We start from the raw sequence: 19,557 nt of genomic DNA, 5'->3' as shown, positions 1-19,557 counted from the left end.
ACATTAAATATTAAAATGACTCTTCAATGAAGTTAACAAACTTAATTGAGATGCTTTAACAAAGTCATAATTTCCTTGTATTCTATGTTCAAACTGCTTAACAAAGTTTATCATATACTACCTTCTTTTGAGCAGCTTCCTTCTTTTTCTTGTCGTCTTTTTTCTTTTTCTTTTCTTCCATCAACTGTTCTTCTTCTTGCACTAAATCCCTGAACCACACAGTTGCAATTAACTTTCCCAAAATGGATTTAGAAATAAAAATAAAGTTGCATATTCATTTTCACTTTTGAAAGAGCAGCTCTGTCTTTATTCAACACAACTTGCAACCTAGCCACACAGCTATCATGTAGTACAACTAACTGCCTTTTAATTAACAGAGCTTCCCTTTGCAGGTAAGAGCTTTCATCTTATGTCATATCATGTAAGGCAATGAAAAACTGGTAGTTTTACATGAAAAGCTGCAGGTTCCTTCCAATTCTAGAATGTAAATACATGGTAAGTTGTGGTCACTTTGCTAAGGGGCCCAATGGTCACATAGCAGCAAATGCTGATGGACTGCTATACTTCTGTGCCCCTGCCCCCCCCCACTCATGTGTGCATGTGCACACAGTTTATGATACTGGATCAAACCCAGAGATCTGCACTTTAGTCAAGAAATTCATCACTGAACTATATACTATATACCCAGCCATAGATACTTTTTGAGTACAAATTAATCATAAATAGGTAATATTATTTCAGAATCATAATAATCTCAACCTATTCTTTCTTTGCAATGTTATAAGTTATAATGCATGTTATAAGTTTATTTAAATTTTTGAAATATCAAAGTTGCCAACAGAAAGAACGGCTTGTCAGGATTAGGTCAACTACCTCCTCTTTCTCCCTCTACCTCCTGAAATTCAGGGAGAAAGCAACAAGTATTCAAAACTAATTAGTGAACTACAACAAAAGGAGTCTTATCTGGTAATAAACACACGAGTCTTAGGAAAATTTACCTACCACCCCTCAAGCAGAACAGAAAGAAATCGCGGGGGCGGGGCGGGGGGCAATAAGGGATAGAAAAGCCAGATTCATTCTCATCTCGAAGCCTTTCCTGCCTACATGGTTACAGGAAGCATTTAGTCTGAAAACCAAATTAAAACCAAAACAATGCTCTCTAAGGAAACTAAAACTTCCAAAGGAAGGTCTTTTCCCTGAGTGCACAGCTCTCCTTAACAGAGGCTACTGGTTCTCCATCCATCATTCAAGTGAGGCCTGTCCATTCCCGTGGTGCTCTGGATCAGTCCTGTCATTCAAGCAGAGTACTGAGAAAAGAACTCTAGGAACATGTTGAGGAAACTCTGGGTTCCCACATTAGTCAGCCTCAAGTCTAAGTTTGATGATAGCAGTGAGTAACTATTCTACATATTGAAGAAAACCATCATACATAAAAATAATCTGCAACTCTGCTCTGAATAAGCTCTCTGCAGGACACACTACAAACAACAGAGAACCCAAAGGGACAGTCAGAGGGAAGCAGAACCACTAGTTAAGGCTGAATGGCAGTGAGGATGAAACCAGATAAAACCAGAAAGATAGGCAAGTATGTACGAAACTGGAGGAGGCTATAATGTACTGCAGAGAACTTAAACCTGGCTCTTCTGATGGAAAAAAATGAGGGACATTAAGCATACTAAGAAAATACAAATGAGTGGCATTATACACAATTGAAATGACAAATTCATGCCAAATGTATTATGAATATACTTTCTTATATTCTGTGCAAGGACCTTGCCATAGTCCAAGGCCAAGATGACCAGTGTACAAGAGTAGCAGAGTGAGCTGGGCGGTGGTGGCGCACGCCACGCCTTTAATCCCAGCACTTGGGAGGCAGAGGCAGGCGAATTTCTGGGTTCGAGGCCAGCCTGGTCTGGCTCCAGGACAGCCAGGGCTACACAGAGAAACCCTGTCTCAACCCCCACCCCCCAAAAAAAAGAGTAGCAGAGTGGGTAGTAGGCACAAAGGCAATAAAGGCATGTCCCTCTTAATCCAGGGACAATGCAAAAGCTCAAATTCCTTGACTTTCTTCAGCCTCCTTGTCACCATGCTAGAACTGAGATACAGCCAGGTGTGACAAACACCAGCATGCACAGGCAAAAGGATCACAAGTTTGACACTAGCTTATGCTACACAGTAGGCTCCTCTAGCATGAAGAAGCATGCTTACTTCACAGTATTTCCCAATGCTGGGATAAGGAGGAAAGATTTAATACAATGGTTCTCAGTGGCACCCAAAAATTCTGTCTACCCTACTTGTGTCAAAGTATCAGTCTTATTAGCATTTGTTCTTTGTGGTCTCCAGTTAACTACAGGCTTGTTCTTTGCTGAATTTTCTCCTTTCTCTAAAATTTCTCAAACTTTATTTTAGGGCTAGTTTTGTAAAGTTACCAAGCATCCTTAGTACTTAAAACACATGCTAGATATCTTGAAATGTAACAGGGGCTGACATCCAAAAGACAGGGAAGTGGTTCTTCAACACTGTCATAACCGTCTACCACATAGACTCACTCACTCTATTCACCCACTCATCCATCTTTTTTCTAGGCTCACCCGTCCATCTTTTTCTAGGTTTTTACATATACCAAAATTTTAGCTACTGTTCCCTTCAAGGCCAGTGGCAAGATATTTCAAAGCTATAGTTCTATAAATCTACAAGCTGCTTAACAGGAACCGGATGGGCTCCCCTTCTGGGGCTCTCCAATGAGAACTTAATATTTTTACTTATCGTCTGTACAACTGAAAGCCTTTGAGTGCCCAGAGGGAACTTTGTAGAAGACAGAAATGCTCTGGAGTCACCTAGTTCTATACATTTGTTATGTCTATTACCCATACTCAAAATGTAGATGTTGTATATAAGCTAGATTCTCCATGTAATTTTTTTTTAGTATTTATTTTATGTGTATGCTGCTAAGCAGCAATGGGGATCATAAATAAACTTTCAGGGGACAGCAATATGAGTCAGTGTATAAGCTGCCTGCCACCAACCCTGACAACATGAATTCCATCCTCAGGACCCAGTGAAAGGAGAGAACTGATTCCTGCAGATGGTTCTCTGACCCTTGTGAAGATCCTTGTGCTACGGCACCTTTCTACTCATCCCACTCCAGAAGTCAACAAACAAACAAACAAACAAACAAACGTCACTCTTTACTTTTTTTTTTTTTTTTTTGGCCGAGCGGTAGTGGCACAAGCCCTTAATCCCAGTACTCAGGAGGCAGAAAAGCAGGTGGATCTTAGAGAGTTTGAGGCCAGTCTGATCTACAGAGTGAGTTCCAAGACAACCAGGGCTACATAGAGAAACCTTGTCAAGAAAGAGAAAGAAAGAAAGAAAGAAAGAAAGAAAGAAAGAAAGAAAGAAAGAAAGAAAGAGGGAGGGAGGAAGGGAGGAAGGAGAAACAGGAAGGGAGGGAGGGATAGAGGGAAGAAAGGAGTAAGGGAAATAAATAAATTTATTTATTTCATGTTTTTCTCCCATGAATGTTAATGGGATGATAAGGGAAAAACTAGACCATAGCTAATAAATAGTTGTCTTAGGGTTTCCATTGCTGTAAAGAGATACCAACATTTAACTGAAGCTGGCTTACTGGTTCTGCGGTTCAGTTCAGTATCATTCAGGCAGAAAGCATGGCAGTGTCCAGGCAGCCATGGAGCTGGAAGACCTAAGAGTTCTTAATCTTGTTCTGAAGGCAAACAGGAGGCTCCATCTCCCACGTGGCTAGAAGGAGGGTTTCAAAGCCCACCCCCACAGTGACACACTTCCTCTGACAAGGAAACACCTCCTAATAGTGCCACTCCTGGGCCAAGTGTATTCAAACCACCACAATACTGTAAAGTGTAAACTTGAACAGTTGGATAGGTTTTAAAAACTAAGAGACAAGCTAGTGAAATGGCTCCTCAGATAAACGTGCCTACCACCAAACCTGACTGACAACTTGAGTTTGATCCCCAGGACCAGGTGGTGAAAGGAAAGAAATGTGTATTGATTTCTGTGTATATTGTGACATACACATGCACACATAGTAAACACAGTAACAAAAAAAAAAAAAAACATGAAAGCATAAAACCTTTTGGAAAGTATGAAATACAGCAAGTTAATCCAGACAGACAAACAGATGGATATTTATTCTAACCCACCACACCATCCTTGAGGGTGTGACGTACAGCAGTAAAGCACTAGACCATACGGTGTGTGTATATGAGAATTCACTCCAAGTCTCTCTCAAGGGAGCGGAACACAAACACCTGAAGACCCGTCAATAAAGAATGGCTGCTCATACCAAACACAATGAAAAGGAGCTGATCTGTTTACTCACTGCAAGGAAAGTCCCTAACACAGAGAAGGAAAAACACAAGCTGTACATTCACAAACAGTACTATTCCCAGCCTATCCTGTAGACCAGACTGGCCTCAAACTCACAGAGATCCACCTGCTTTTCTGCCTCTTAGTGCTGGGATTAAGGGCTTGTGCCACTACAGCCCAGCTCAAAAAACAAAAAAAAAAAACAGAACATTTATTTAAGTTGTGTGCCAGTATTACGTTTGTATTATTTTAAGCACAGAGGAAGACACATGAAAATAACCTCCTTAACCTGAAATGGAAACATCAGTGAAAGCTTACAGCTGGACAGTGTTTGGAGGAATGTTTTAAGAAGAACATTAGACATGTCCCAGCATGGCGGCCAACACCTGTGATCCTAGCACTTAGAAGGAGAGAACAGGAGGATGAGGAGTGCAAAGCCATCCTCAGCTACCCCACCAGTCTGAGATAAGCCTGAGCAACATACAACACCCTATCTTTAAGAGAGAGACTATTAACAATATTTCTAATTTGAGGTGTTATAGAAAGCATACATTAATTTCATACAAAAAAAATTTCCAATACTAGATCCGATTTCACTCTTCCATACCTACCACAGCACCACACAGACAAAAGGAAAACTGACAGGAACAAAACTGACAAAATGGTGGCCAAGTTTTGAAAATAGTCAGGGGTAACTGTAGACTACTCACCGTGTTCTATTTTCATCTACTCTTCAATCTTTCCACAGTAAAAACCTAAAAATTCCAAGTCTCCATACATACCACTGGCTAAAGGTAACAGGATGAGCAGAGATGAGAGTGATAGGAATGGAACCCAGAGTACTAGAGGCCCAGGGCTCCACCCCAGCTAGCAGTGCACACCTCACAGCTGGAGGTGCCTCCCAGTTTTACACTAAGGTTGCGCATCAGTTCTAATATTCCTTTCCAAAGAAATTATTGCTCACTGCTATTAGGAATATGGACTAGTTAGGGTTAATATGGACTAACTAGGCCAGGCGTAGTGCGCATGCCTTTAATCCTAGCACTCGGGAGGCAGAGGCAGGTGGATCTCTTGAGTTCAAGGCCAGCCTGGTCTACAGAGTGAGTTCTAGGACAGCCAAGGCTACACAGAGAAACCCTGTCTCAAAAAACCAAAAAAGGGAATATTAAAAAAAGGAATATGAACTAATTAGGGCTAAGATCTACAAGCATCTATTCACCATGAATGTGCAAGTGTCACTCTCAGGTGATCCATTAGCTCCAAGCCTCTGGACAGGGAATGATACATAAGTAGACACCCGAAAATAGTAGCAGCAGGACAATCTACATGAAAACATTAAACCATAGCCAAGGCACGCCAGACTTGTGGATGGGAGGAGGCTTGCATGGTGTGCTGAAAGAGTTAACAAAGTCAGCCCAGCAGGTGTCAGCTGCAGGATGTTCCTTGGCCTGTGTCATTCTCTAACTGATGAGATTAGATACCCAGCACATGACTGCACAAGCACCGCAACGCAACCTCCTTAGCACCTTTTCTCAGAGTATGATACAGGACCAGGAGCCAACAGAAACCTAGAACAATAACTTTCTTTTTAAAAAATATTTATGTTTATATTTATTTTATGTGTATGAATGGTTTGCTTGCATGTCTGCATAACATGTGTGTGCCCAATGCCCAAGAAGTCAGAAGAGTCTTCAGATCCTCTAGAACTTGAGTTATGTGTGATTGTGAGCCACTACATTGGTGCCAGGAATCAAACAAGTCCTCCATAAGAACAAGTGCTCTTAGCTGCTGAGCCATCTCTCTAGTCCAAGGGTAACAAATCCCTAAGGAAACGTCTGGCAAATCTAAGCAGTTTGTTTATGTTTCCCTTTGATGCAGGGAAGATTCTGCATGCCTTCTGCAGCAGCATGGGATGTGACTGTGGAAGCTGACACCTAGTTTCTTCCCAGATTTACCTTAGTCACCTTTCCCTTTGTTGATTGTTCTTTCAATTTCCTTTCATCCTGAGGGACATGGAGTTAGACATACTCCCTGATATTTGTAGAAGGAGAGAGAGAGGGGCCATCCATGACTAGGTAATGAGGATGGTGAACTTCCAAATGGCTGACTTCTTCCTTGCCCTCCTGGCCTGAGACAAAAGCCTAGCATTTTAAAAAAGGCTTTGTGGGCTTTTTCTCCCTCCACTGGTGTCCCCTGCTGATGGACTAGACTAGCTCAGCAAGTTCCAGGCCAATCAGAATGTTTACAGTACAGCTGGAGCCAATCAGACATTCTGTTCTTCAAACTGACCCTAGGGGAAGACGACCCTTCCAAACTTCTAAAAAATCCCCACCCCTCAAGGAGAGGCTGGGCTTCAGCTTCCAAAGTCCCTTCTTTGCTTTGTGGTGTCTTTCTGTGTATTTGCATCCTCGCTCCCACCACCCTGTTTTCTCCCTGTCTGTCTCTCTGTCTCTCTCCGTATGTGTGTGTTTTCTTGCCCCTAGTAAAAGCCGTCATCAGCTAAGTCTGTCCACCACGTTTGAGAATTTTCCCACTGTTACTTGTCATGCTCCAGATGTTTTCCTCCCCTTTAATTATGGAGCCCTACAAGACCCAGTACAGAAACCACTGCACAAAAACTAACATTCCATACAGCTACAAGTTGAGTTCTGTAGGTCCTCCTAGTGAACCAAGAAACCTGAAGAGGCAACATTTCTACGGACAATTTCCTGTCAAGAGAGCCCAGAATGACATGGACCCCAAGGAACATAAAGCCTGGTTAACCTGACAGATTAACAGGAGGGACGCAGAATGGAAGTGTATAAAAGTGTTGGGTAAACATAGGAAGCACATCGATTGTACAGTGAGAAGTCAGTCATCCCAGTGAGTGTGTAATGTCCAAACCACGATTTGAAGGAAAAGCAAAGATAAACTGCAAGACGGCCAACACAGTGCGACAGCTGACAGCATGAAGATACCGACACTAACTAGACTTTAGAGCCTAAGCTTTAAAGACGGATGGTTCTAGTTGCTTTAGGAAAGGAAAGGAAACAGGAGACAACTTTTCTGCTGGCCCAAGCAGCCTATCAGTGGCAGGTCTCCCTCACACACAATCAACTGCATGCTGGTTATAAAACCCACATCTGTCAGAAGGTCATCTGTCCTCCTTCTTCTTCACATATCCACCCATTGCACTTCCCATTGGCTTTACTGTTTCCTCAGTCTTGATGTCTGTGTTAATCAATAAGCTAGTCAGTACTACATCGTAAGTAGCATCAGCAGACCCGATTACAGCAAAACTTGGTAAGGGAATGAGTCGGTAGGGGTCAGTTTTTCCAATAACTCCTGCAGTAAAATGAACAGAACAGAATAGAATGAAATTTGTGATTTCTTTTTGAAACAAAGAAAAACAATATGGAAAAAATGAATGAAAGTAGCAGTGAAAACAATTATGAACAAGGAAACGTAACAGAGGCTATTTTCAATCACAACAGATCCACTAGCACAGAGGACTTTAATTGTGTAAAATGATACAAAAGGAGAAGGGACATATTGAACCTGAAAGGGGACCAGCAAGAAAGAAAACCAGAATGGGGAAGACAATGAGAGAGAAGGATGAAGATCACTTGGTTCACATCGAGACAGTGAGACAAAGAAAAGCACCTCAGCCCTATACTGCTCCTGCCCCAAACACAGCTCTGTACCTAAAGAGAGGAACAGAGAGGCAACCTACAAAACAGCCTTCACTCTTCACACACCAGAAAACCGCAATACAGAGACTGCCAACCAGTTCCAGAGTACAGGCAGCTAAACCAAATACAACCTGTGACCTTGCATTGACTTCGACCACAAAATAAAACACAGACACATACACACACCCCTGTTCTTTTTACCTTGCTGTGAAGAACTGAGCTGGGACAACACAGAACATTTTAGTAAAATCTTTGCATTAGTAATCATGAATGTTAGTGTTGTTTCCCCAGTTATGAGAATGGCACTGTAATTACTAAGAAAATGCCTTTGAATTTAGAATACAGACATATAAATTTTTAGGGGTAGAAGGGATCTTGTTTGCAAGTTGCAACAATATTATGCATACAAAAGGGTGGAAATTTATGCAAGTTAAGGTTGAGGACGTTAGTCAAAACAGATATCCCACCATCAGGAAAGCAGCACTCTACAGTGTACAGTGTTAAAACTATTTATTTTGGACCTACAACCCTGAAATACAGCAGTAATATCATTCCCCATCACTATGAAAAGACACTCTTCCAAGGTTTGCCAGGTACAAGGCTGTATCCTAAAGCTCACCCAGAACCCAAGCTGCCTACTAAATCTCTAAGTCCATCCTCTTTCTGAAGCTTAGCTCAATTACTACTTTCCTTCACATTTCTTTCCAACCAATGCAGACCTCACCCTTGACCTCCAATTAAACAATATGCATGGTCTAATTATTTTAGATGTTAATCTCGCTGTTCCAGAAAGAACTAATTACTGGTGCAGGAAAAAAAAAACCAGTTCTCCTTTAACTGTCCTCCCTGGCACAGAGGGTCTTAATTAGACAACAATCCCTGCTTCCTTCCCTTCCTAAGCCACTGTAACTGTACTCCTTTCACTTTTCCCACCCACACACTATTGCTTCAAAGACCAGATCAAAGGAGCCCTTCTTAAGCACAGCTTGTAGTGCAGAGTTTGGGGGTTCATGTCGAGAAATGAAGAACTTAAACTCCAGATCCAGCAGCAGCTTGTGTGGCCTTAAAACCATATTTAACATCTCATAAGCCTCTATCCTGTAACTAATGAAGTCCAACTGCACATCCCTGAAAAAGTTGTTGTGAAGATTAGATTATGTAAAACAGATAAAGTACTAACTGAAGGCACAGAGCAAGTGTACACTAATCATTAGCTACATGAAACTCACTGCAAGACACTGAGTGATAGGTAGGATAGAAAGAAGGCTGAGCAGGACTATAGACAAAATGTTACTGAATACAAAACACAACTCTGAAAGCACAATACAGCATCTGATGCACCCCAAAGCAACAGCTAACACCCCCAGATTCTAAGTCAAATACCACATACCAAAAACACATAACACTATTACAGGAAGAATATAGATTTATAGCCATTAGAAACACAAACACACTGGGTGTGGTGGCACACCTCTCTAATCCCCAGCACTCTGGTCTCTTGCAAGCCAGCCTGGTCTCCACAGCAAGTTTCAGGACAGCCAAGACTACACAGCGAAACCTTGTCTTAGAAAAAGAAAAAAAAAAAAGACAGACAGACAGACAACAAGAAGTCCAACCTATCAAAGGATTCATCTCAAGAATGGAAGGTTGGTTAAACATACAAATATCAGTGTACTACAATGTTAAAAGAATGAAGCCAGTTACTGATGGCATCAGTATACAAGAGCAGTAGTCACAAAAATTCAAAACACTATCACTAAGAAAAGCAATCAGGGCTGGAGAGATGGCTCAGTGGTTATAAGCACTGACCGCTCTTCCAGAGGACCTGAGTTCATTTCCCAGCAACCACATGGTGGCTCACGACCATCTGTAATGAGATCTGATGCCCTCTTCTGGTGTGTCTGAAGACAGCTACAGTATACTCATACATATTAAATATTTTTTAAAAAAGAGAAAGAGAGAGAAAGAAAAGCACTCAAACTGGATGTAGAAGAAAACTTCATTAAACAGACATAGGGTAGTTACAGAAAAGCCCACAGCTTACATCAGTGGTAACAAATGATTAACATGACCAGTCTTAACATTCTTTTTCAATACTATTATGAAACAGACAAAAACAACAGGGGCTAGAGATATGGCACAGTGGTTAAGAAAACCAGCTGTTCTTTAGAGGACTCATGTTTGGTGGCAGCTCACAACCATCTCTAACTCCAGTTCCAGGAGATCCAACACCTTCTTCTGCCTTCACGGGCAGACATACATACAGGCAAAACAGCCACACACACACAGAATTAAATAAACAAACAAATTACAACAATACTAAGTCTTAAGTGAAATGGAAGGAGACCTCGGTCAATAGGTCCAACACAGCAAGATCAGAAAGGAGGATGTAAACCTATCTGAATTCACTGACAGCGGGAACTGGGGATAGCTGGGTGGAGTATATGCTCAATATGATTATTTAAGCTCCTGGTTTCTATCTCTTTTACCAACTAATGCAGTAGACAATTCCATTTCTAATAGCATCAAAACCACAGAATACTCAGGAATGAATTTTTAAAAAGAAGTACAAATTATGTACTTAAAACATAGTACATCTTTGAAAAAAATTAAAAGCCTAAATAACTAGAAAGTATTTATGAATAAAGATATAAAAATAAAGAATAATGTCATTAAAATATTATCTAAGCTGATCTACAAACTGTTCTTATCCAAAGCTCAACTTTTTCATTAAAACAGACAAGTGATGCTAAAATTCACATAGAAACACCAGGGGACCAACACAACCCTGAAAATGAGAACGGAGGTGGGGGTGGGGGGAGACAGACCCCTGGTACTGGTTTCAAGCCTAACTACAAAACTAATGAAGACAGGATGGCCAACAGACCAAATAACAGATTCCTGAGGTAATGCCCTGCAACTGACCTTCAAGGATACCAGAGAAACCATCTTTTCAACAAATGGGGCCAAACAACTGTAAAGTTCCAAGAATGAGACTGGTGCCCTCACAACCATATACAAAAAATAACAGACCTAAATGTAAAATCCATAAAACTGTTAGAAAACAAAGGAATTTTTGCAACCTTGGAGGAAAAAAAAAGGGAAGGGGGGATTTTTCCAACCTTGGAACTAATATCAAAAGCACAAGCCACAAAACCATCACAGGTAAACTATCTGTGTTTCAAGGGACCAACAAAAAGGTGAAAAGAGCAGAGAGAATAAGAGAAAATACTTGTAAATCATATATAAAATTAAGAACTCTCAACTCAACAATACAAAATAACACACACACACACACACACACACACACACACACACACACAGGACTGATGTGGTGATGCACACTCACCCCGCATGTGGTGAGAAGCAGCAAAGGGAGGGAGGAGTCCCAAGTCAGTCCTCAGCTACCTATCAAGTTTGCAGTTTCAAAAAAAGCAAAAACCAAGCCACTTAAAAATTTAAAACCAAAAAAAAGAGGTTTAAAACCAAGCCAGGCATGGGGGTGAAGACCTTTAGCACTTTAGGAGGCGGAGTAGGTGAATTTCTGTTTGTTCTAGGCCAGAGTAGCAGTGAGACCCTGTCTCAAAAAGAAACACAAACAAAACTCAAAGCTGGAATTTAAAAACGGACAAAAGGCTATAGACATTTTTCCAAATCAAACAGCCAAATAAAGGCCATGAAAAGATGCTCAGTTTCATTAGAGACATGCAAATCAAAACCACAATGAGATGTCTTCCTTCATCCACAAAGGTGCCTGCCTCCCAATTAAACAGGACAAGTGTGTGTGAGGAAGAGCATCTGCTGGTGACGTGGAGAATGGTGTGACTGCATTGTACACAGTCCGGCAGCCCCTCAACAAGTTACAGCTATTGTACAGAACCCGCGATTTCATTACTTCGGAGATACTGAACAGAAGTAACATAACACATCCATATAAATACTAGCACACAAATGTGAACGGCGGCAGCATTATGCAGTCCTTCAGTGAAAACAACTGAAATGCCTACTAAATGATTCGGAGATAAATAAAGTAGCACAGTGCTGAAGTATGGCTTAGTAGTGCAGCACACACTTGGCATTTATTTGAAGCACTGGGTTCAATTCCTGGCAATACAAACAAAAATAAATCACATATTTATGCAAATGCAAGATGGCAAATCTGTGCAGTGGGATGGGATCTTTCACCCATTAAAAGGAATGAAGTGCTTACAATGAATCAATACAAGTAAAGCTTGAAAATACAGTAAGATAGACACAAACACTAAAGAATTCTATTGCATGATTCCATAGTTATGTGGCGCACGCCTTTAATCCCAGCACTTGGGAGGCAGAGGCAGGCGAATTTCTGAGTTCGAGGCCAGCCTGGTCTACAAAATGAGTTCCAGGACAGCCAGGGTTATACAGAGAAAACCTGCCTCAGAAAAAAAAAAAAAAAAAAAAAGAAATGCTCAAAACAGAAAATCAATCAGTGAAGGGCAGGAGCTGGAAGGCAGGCTAAATGACCAGTGACTGCTAAATAGTTGGTGTTTGGAATATGAGCATAAACTCACTCTGAAATCAGAGGTGATGAATGTACAGGTCACACACTTCACATGCATGGAGATTTGATCTTAATAAAGATATTACTAAAAAGCTGAGTCTGTGCCCATAGTCTCAACACTCAGGCAGGGACAGTGAGTGAGTTCAAGACCAGTCAGTAGGGACTCGGTGATGGGGGGAGGCCCTTCAGAGGAATTTGAGAATAGATGAAAAGCAGGACAGTACTGAACAGTTTAAGCTCTGGTTTCATAGTCACTGAGGAACAAGTTTCCAGTAGTTGCCTTACAACTGTGGCCTGAAATACTAACCTACAGGAATACCAAGAATATTCACATGTCCCTTTCCATTTTTATACTTTTTGTGACAAGGTCTCATCAAGCAGGTGACCTTGAACCTGTATGTAGCTAAAGATAACCTTGAATTTGGGTCCCCATTGCTTCTACCTCAGAAGAGCTGAGGTGCACCCCACTGGAGAAGGGACCCAAAAGAGCCAAATGAGCAAGCAACCTGCCACATTCCCACTAAGTCTCATGTACACACCTCACACCTGCTTGAGGATTCAGCGAGAATGCATTTCTCTTGCACCCTTCTGTTACAGCAGTTAACAACAGGCATGCTACAATGCTCTTAAGATCAGTGTATATTTAGGCAGCAGGCAGCACCAGCTTTCCTTCTGCTAGCCCACAAATGTGTTTCTTGGGGAACAGAGACACAGGAGAAAGAAGGGGCTAAAGTCAACAAAACACATCAGTATAAAAAACACCCAGCATCACTGCAGCACACTACCCAGTAAATGCTATCAGACTTACAATTCATTAGCAAGAGCAGCAAAACAAGTGGGCTGGCTCAGGCTTGTTTGTTATTATACAAAATCCAATCAACTGCTGTTGGCAGAAAATATTTTTTAAGGTTCAAAGTATAAACGTTTTTCAACTAGGTTTCAATTGGTTTTGAACATTCCTTTAAAATGGGAAGCTGAGTCATTGTGATCTAACACTACTGCCTTACTGCCGAAAATGCAAATGTTTCTCCCTGGTTACAAGAAAGGAAATGCTAGGATTTCTGCTGCCTAGCCAACTCAAAACAGGATGCAAAAGATGCTTCAAGTAAGATGTCTTAAATAGGACTGTTAACTATATTTATGTTTGTGGCCATCCTTTTAAAACTAAAAGAAAGCCTGCCTCAGGTCCATTTTACTCTCTTCAATCTCAGTTTAACTCTTCTGACAGCCACTCTAACACACACCAAATCTTTGAAAGTCTGATAAATACCTTATCCCGTTAGGTTCTGGGTTGATTTTATGCTTTGTTTTGTTTAAACACATATTCAATTTTTCAAAGTACTTCTTTTCACCTGTGGTTCCTTATAACTCAGCATAATTGCCTTATCTAGAGCCACAAGACCAAACTAGCTTAAACAGCAGGCATGGTGTCGCAGTTCATAATCTCTGAGCTGGGAACTGTAAGGCAGGAGAATCCCAAATTTCAGGTCAAGCTAATATAGTAAGAATGTCTCAAAAGCAAAACAAACACAAAGCCAGAATACACATTACAAACATAACCAATGTTTCATTTTCTTACCAAGTTTATTTGAGCATCACTAATCAAGGTTGAAAACAACTTTTATGTCCATCAATAAGAAAGCTATCTTCAAAATAACACTTTAAAAGGTAGCAATCACCACCTTCAAATTTAAAGTGGATTTGCAATTTTTGTAAATTTAATAATACTCTGAGTTTCAGTTTAAACTACGTAGCATTTCCTAACATGCAGGAACACTAAGTAGGCCAGCGTCAAGTGCAAGAGCTGAATAAGCCTCAGAAAGAGTAAGAAGTCTGGATCGGATCACCCTGAGGGGACGGACGCTACACACTCCATGTGTGGTCGCCGACCGTCATGCACAAGAGGCTCTGTACTGCATGAACATACTTCTGTATTTGGGGTCTGGGGTATAAATGATAAAACAAACATAGTAACATACTCCTAAGAAGCGGTGCTACACTCGTTTTGGTGCTTTGTTTAAGATTAGAAATGACTTTTTGTTAAGACTAACTTTATTTTTAATTATGTTTGTATGTGCATGTGTGAGTGCAAGCACCCATGGAGTCTAAAAGAGGATATCAGATCCCCCAGAACTGGAGTTACAGCTGCTTGGGAACCAGCCAATGTGGGTGCTGAACTTGAATGGAACTTGGGTCCTCTGCAAGTGCAACAAGAGCTCTTAACTGCCTACTCATCTCTTCAGCCCACAAGTGAAAAATAGAAGATGGATTTTCCTTGGAGTGAGATTAGTTCAGACTGAATGGCATATATGTAACATACCCTGTTTTAGTATTTCCAATCATGGGCAAAATTCCTGGGGTTGTCATAAAATAAAACTACAAAAGACTTTGTCTTTCAAGTTATACTTTCAGATATATTTGATATGCCAAAATTCAAAACTATTTTTATGATGTTTAGATTCAAATTTCCAGAGTATTCTCAGTTTCAAGTTCACAGCCTGCATTTTTTAATAGCAACTAATTTGCTACATAATCTCTAAATTAAGCTAGGAAGAAGCCTATCCTGCAAGCTACATCAGAGGAAGCAACAGAAAAGTCTAACAAAATTAGGATGATGGCAAGAAGAGACAACCCTATCTAGAGACGTATACCCTGGCCACTCCTATTATCCTGGGTTTCCTGCGACACTGCCTCTGCTCCAGACACTCATGGTTCAAACAAAAGTTTCCCACATTAGATGCTATTTGGTTTACAGCATCTTTAATATTTGTTGTACAATGGCCATTTAACAGTTGACTTGGGAGCTGGGATCAGTATCACAAATTATGTTAACTTCTACTTATACAACATACCTAAATTATAGGAATCATTAGAATGTGCATGAAAAAACTGACATCATTGTTGTTTTTGGAAAGAAAGCAGAAACATGTTATATCTTATCTAATGGGTAGTAAAAAACACTTGAATTGGAGAAGGCTTGTTGGAATCCCAGCTCTCTCATTTGAAGACTGTCTCTCAATCAGAATTTTCTCACTTGAAAAAAATGATACCAGCTGATATCTACCTTAAGGTCCAGCTCTGAATATTCAGTAATTTTGTAGCTTAGCCTCTAAAAATACTTTCAAAAATTACAACAGTTGGGGACTGGAGGGATGGCTCCTCAGTTAAGAGCACTGGCTGCAGTTCAAATTCCAGCAGCCACACGGCAGTTTAAACAACCTGTAACACCACTTCCAGAGGATCTGACACCCTCTTCTGGCTTCCAATGAGTACCAATTGTACACTGGGACCAATGTGTGCACTGATATTCCTGCAGGCAAAACACTCATACAGACAAACTTATTTTTTTAGAAGTTGTTTTGCATCAACTAAATTGTACTAGTTAATGGAAGGTTTCTGTTTCCCCTCTAAACTGGCAATTTTTACCAATATTGTTTCTCCTCATACAAACTTCTATTTTACTCTGAGACTGGGTCGATCTCTCCTTTATCCTAAATGGAGAATCTTAGCTATGTGAACTCCTCTCACAACTAACCTACTTTGAAATGCCAGGATCCGCTCATACTTACTTTTCTCTACCAACACTTTCATGCAAATCCTTATCAGCTTTCACCTAGAGAACTACTGCCAACAATTATACCTGGTCACAATCTCCAGCCTTAAAGAGTTTCCTATCACAGTGCTATCCTACCAGGAGGTGGGCAGTGGCTCCTTAGACTATGTATATAAGTTTTCAGCCTTAGAGTAAAAGACCTCCACACACCATGTCTTAAGACTGTCTGGTTAACTGCTTGCTATCTCTGCACACAAAATCCCTGTGTGCTTACTAGGTTTGAGTCTTTTCTTCCTTAGTCCACTCCAGTGGCAGTCACCCTCATCTAAGCATTACAGCTCCCTCTCTTGAATGTTCATGGTACTGACAGAACGAGGCAATTCTAAAGGCCAACAATTAATTTAAAAAGCTAGCTAAATGCATCCCTCATGCCACTGTGTTTGACACCTGGCACTGCCTTGGTAAGGACTTGCTACTTACCACAGAAAAGAAGAATGCCAGCCCAACTCTGGCCCACACAGAACAGAGCTTCTAAGCTAGACACACACACACTAGTGTTCGCTGGGCTTCCATGATACAAAAAGATTCCTGATGAATTATTTACATATTTAGAACTTTTCATATTCAAACCCTGAACCAAGATCTCCAACAATGCTATCCACATCCCTACCTTCCATTCCCGATGGACCTTTCTCAGAAACTGAAAACATGCTGATCATTACAAATACTGAGTAGAGGGTACTCCTGGTAACAGTGGACATCCTGCACTATAAAAGACAGTCTTCAAATAATTAATTAGCTGGTCCAAAATGTGTCCATGGTGAGAAACTCCAAGATAAGCATACTGCATGCAGTTGTAGGTTCTATTTCCTAAAAGAAATTTTGCAGTTTTTCAAAGTGCAGCACCTTACCTTCAGTAAAGAGTTTAAACACAGCATGAAAACTGATGGCTCCTGAAATTACTAACGGTCAGACTTTAAACTCAGCACATACCTCAAGCCTCTTATATGTAAAGCACAAGAACTAAGAACACCTAGTTCACCCAGACACTCAAGAATAAGGAGGTATACAAAGTCTTTAGATGGGTATACCAGGCAGATGATACTGGTTCCCAGAAAATACTCAGTTTACTAGGGTGAATACTACCAACCATGACTTCCTGAGCAGGGTAGTAATGGATAAAGAGTGATACTTTCAAACTCGGGAAAAATAAAGCAGGTGCCCATCTAATCTAATCTAATCTAATCTAATCACCTTCCTCCTACTCAAAGCACCTTAACTTTAAACAAAAAGAACTGGTCCCACCTCACTGGACGTTCTGCCTTAAACTGTTTATATATTTCTTTTTCATACCTAATGATCTTATGAATGAATCTCCTCAAGCAGGAGAATGAAATGACATCTCCTCTCGACCCTTCCATCAACTACCTTGTACCACCGTTATTTAAGTATATATGAGAGCTCTCCCACCTAATTGTACATGCCCTCTGTGGACACTGACCTAAGGGGGTCTAACAGACCTTAGTAACTAAGATGGCCCAAGCCTCTCGTTTCATAGATTAGACAGAGGCTAAGTGACCTGCCAAGAGTCAAGGTCATTTTAAGTGGCAGAGCTGGAATTCAAACGAGGCCAAGAGAAGAGATTCCAAGTTCTGTCCAATCATAATGAAGTGGAAAATCATGCTTGTGTTACAATGTTTACCTAAATTCTAGGTACCCTCACAGAAAAATTGAAAGGAGAAAAAGATCCAAAACCTATACTATTACTAAAAATTACATCTCAATAATTCAATCTATTTCGTTCGGTTCTGTATCTTATTCTTTCTTTCCTGCTTTTCACAATATAACTTGTTTAAACATCCAGCTGACATTTAGCCACTGGTATCAGCTCTTAAGGTCCCTTTAAATGATTCCATAATTATTTAGAGTTCCAGAAAAACCCCTTAATGGGTAAGCCAATACTGTTTCTTTGCCAAGAGAACAGATTCTGTAACAGTCACCCCAACAGATTAACATTTATAAAATCAAAAAGCCAGAAATTTGGAACAATTAATTCTACATGGTGAAAAATACTTGTGCAATTACAAGTGTGCTAATAACCCCAACATAAGCCTAGAACTTCCAGTAAACAAACGTAAGCCATATTAAGACCTAAAACAAATGGAAGTTGTTTTTACTGTATTAATCTGTAAGTTTCTGAGTGTCTAAATATGATGCAAAAACAAATAGGTAAAGGAAAAGTCTGTTTAAACGTGGATCTGAAAACGGGTCAAGTATAGTACAATTCTCTGATAATTTAGAAATTACAGCTCAATAGAACTAAACGTTTTCCAGAAATGCATTACTTCGGGGTAGGAGACAAAAAAACAAACAAACAAACAAAACCTAACCAAACAAACAAACAAAAAAAAACCCCACTTCTCTTTTGAGGTAGTATTTGATGCTTACCAGTTACCAGTGCAAAAGCACTCAGACCCAGCAGAAGTGATAATCACTTACTGGTAACAATTTTTAATTACTTTCCCAACTGATAAAAAGAGCACACACTGAACACAGACTAAAATGTAGTTTCAAAGGAAAACAAAACGCAGTTTATGCTTCATGAAGTTCAAGGACAAAACTGTTTCCAATGCAACAGAATCCGCCTGACTACAATGTGCAGAGACAGAGAGGAAAAAATGTGAACACATAGTATCTTTTTATAAAGGCAACAATTTAGCTACAAAGTAATAACGGGGAAGCCAAAACAGTTTGACAGCCCGCCATAAGGGCCGCCTCAATCATGAGTCACACAATGCCTGCAACCATTTACAATAGTAATTAATGCACAAGTCCCCTAATTAAATTCTAAAAGGGTGAGAATGCTTTAACTAAGTTTACAAGAACTGCCTTTTGCTTTTCTTTTTAAGAACGAACACACTCGTAATTACGCGTCTCCCTGCAATGCCCCCCCCATGCAATATTCCCTGAGGCCGTTTCTCCCGAATGTCTGTTCCGTGAGTGCGAAAGCAAATGACACGGGGTTGGGGGGTGGGGGTGGAGGTTGGGGGGGGGGGGTCCGTAAACCCAGGAAGAGCGAAGCAGAGTGGAAACACACGATTATAAAGGGGCGGGAGACCGAAGGCTCGCCCATCTTACCTGCTAAGATTTCTCTCTACGTCTTTGGTAGCTTTAGCTTCCAATTCTCTGAAATAGCAAACAAAAACAAACACAAAAAAAAAAAAAAAACGGGGGGAGGGGATGCGCGTGAAAACGGAGCTGCTGCGGCAGAGCGCCCGCGCGGTGGGGGAGGGGCGGGGCTGCGGGCTGCAGCGCTGCGGGCCGCCGAGCCCAGGGCGACCGAGCCCAGAGCCGTAGCCCGCGCCGGACCAAGCTTCCCGGACCGCCCGGGACTCCCGCCCACGCCCGCGTCCCCCCGGGGACTGCCCCGCGCCGCCGCCCATCAGCCCGAG

The 19,557-nt window shown here is 41.0% G+C and overlaps 1 protein-coding gene across 16 annotated transcripts in view; it reads right to left on the bottom strand.

The window, feature by feature from the left end:
• Tnrc6a (trinucleotide repeat containing 6a) overlaps positions 1-19,557 on the bottom strand; it is a 164,196-nt gene that overhangs the window by 51,338 nt on the left and 93,301 nt on the right. For 9 of the 16 annotated variants that reach the window (XM_011241757.1, XM_017322202.1, XM_011241760.1 and 6 more), the window contains exon 3: positions 122-209. The exons of 1 other annotated variant lie outside the window; for it this stretch is intronic. In XM_011241757.1, the coding sequence (XP_011240059.1) occupies positions 122-209 (88 nt within the window). Of the gene's footprint in view, positions 1-121; positions 210-19,243; positions 19,292-19,557 lie in introns of all 16 variants that reach the window. 6 more of the 16 variants (XM_006507705.2, XM_017322204.2, XM_017322201.2 and 3 more) reach the window with 2 other exon arrangements.

Source organism: Mus musculus, chromosome 7, assembly GCF_000001635.26.
Source record: "Mus musculus strain C57BL/6J chromosome 7, GRCm38.p6 C57BL/6J".
In the NCBI taxonomy this organism is placed as follows: domain Eukaryota; kingdom Metazoa; phylum Chordata; class Mammalia; order Rodentia; family Muridae; genus Mus; species Mus musculus.
Note: the sequence above shows the minus strand (reverse complement) of the source record. Positions and strands in the feature narration are given on the sequence as shown.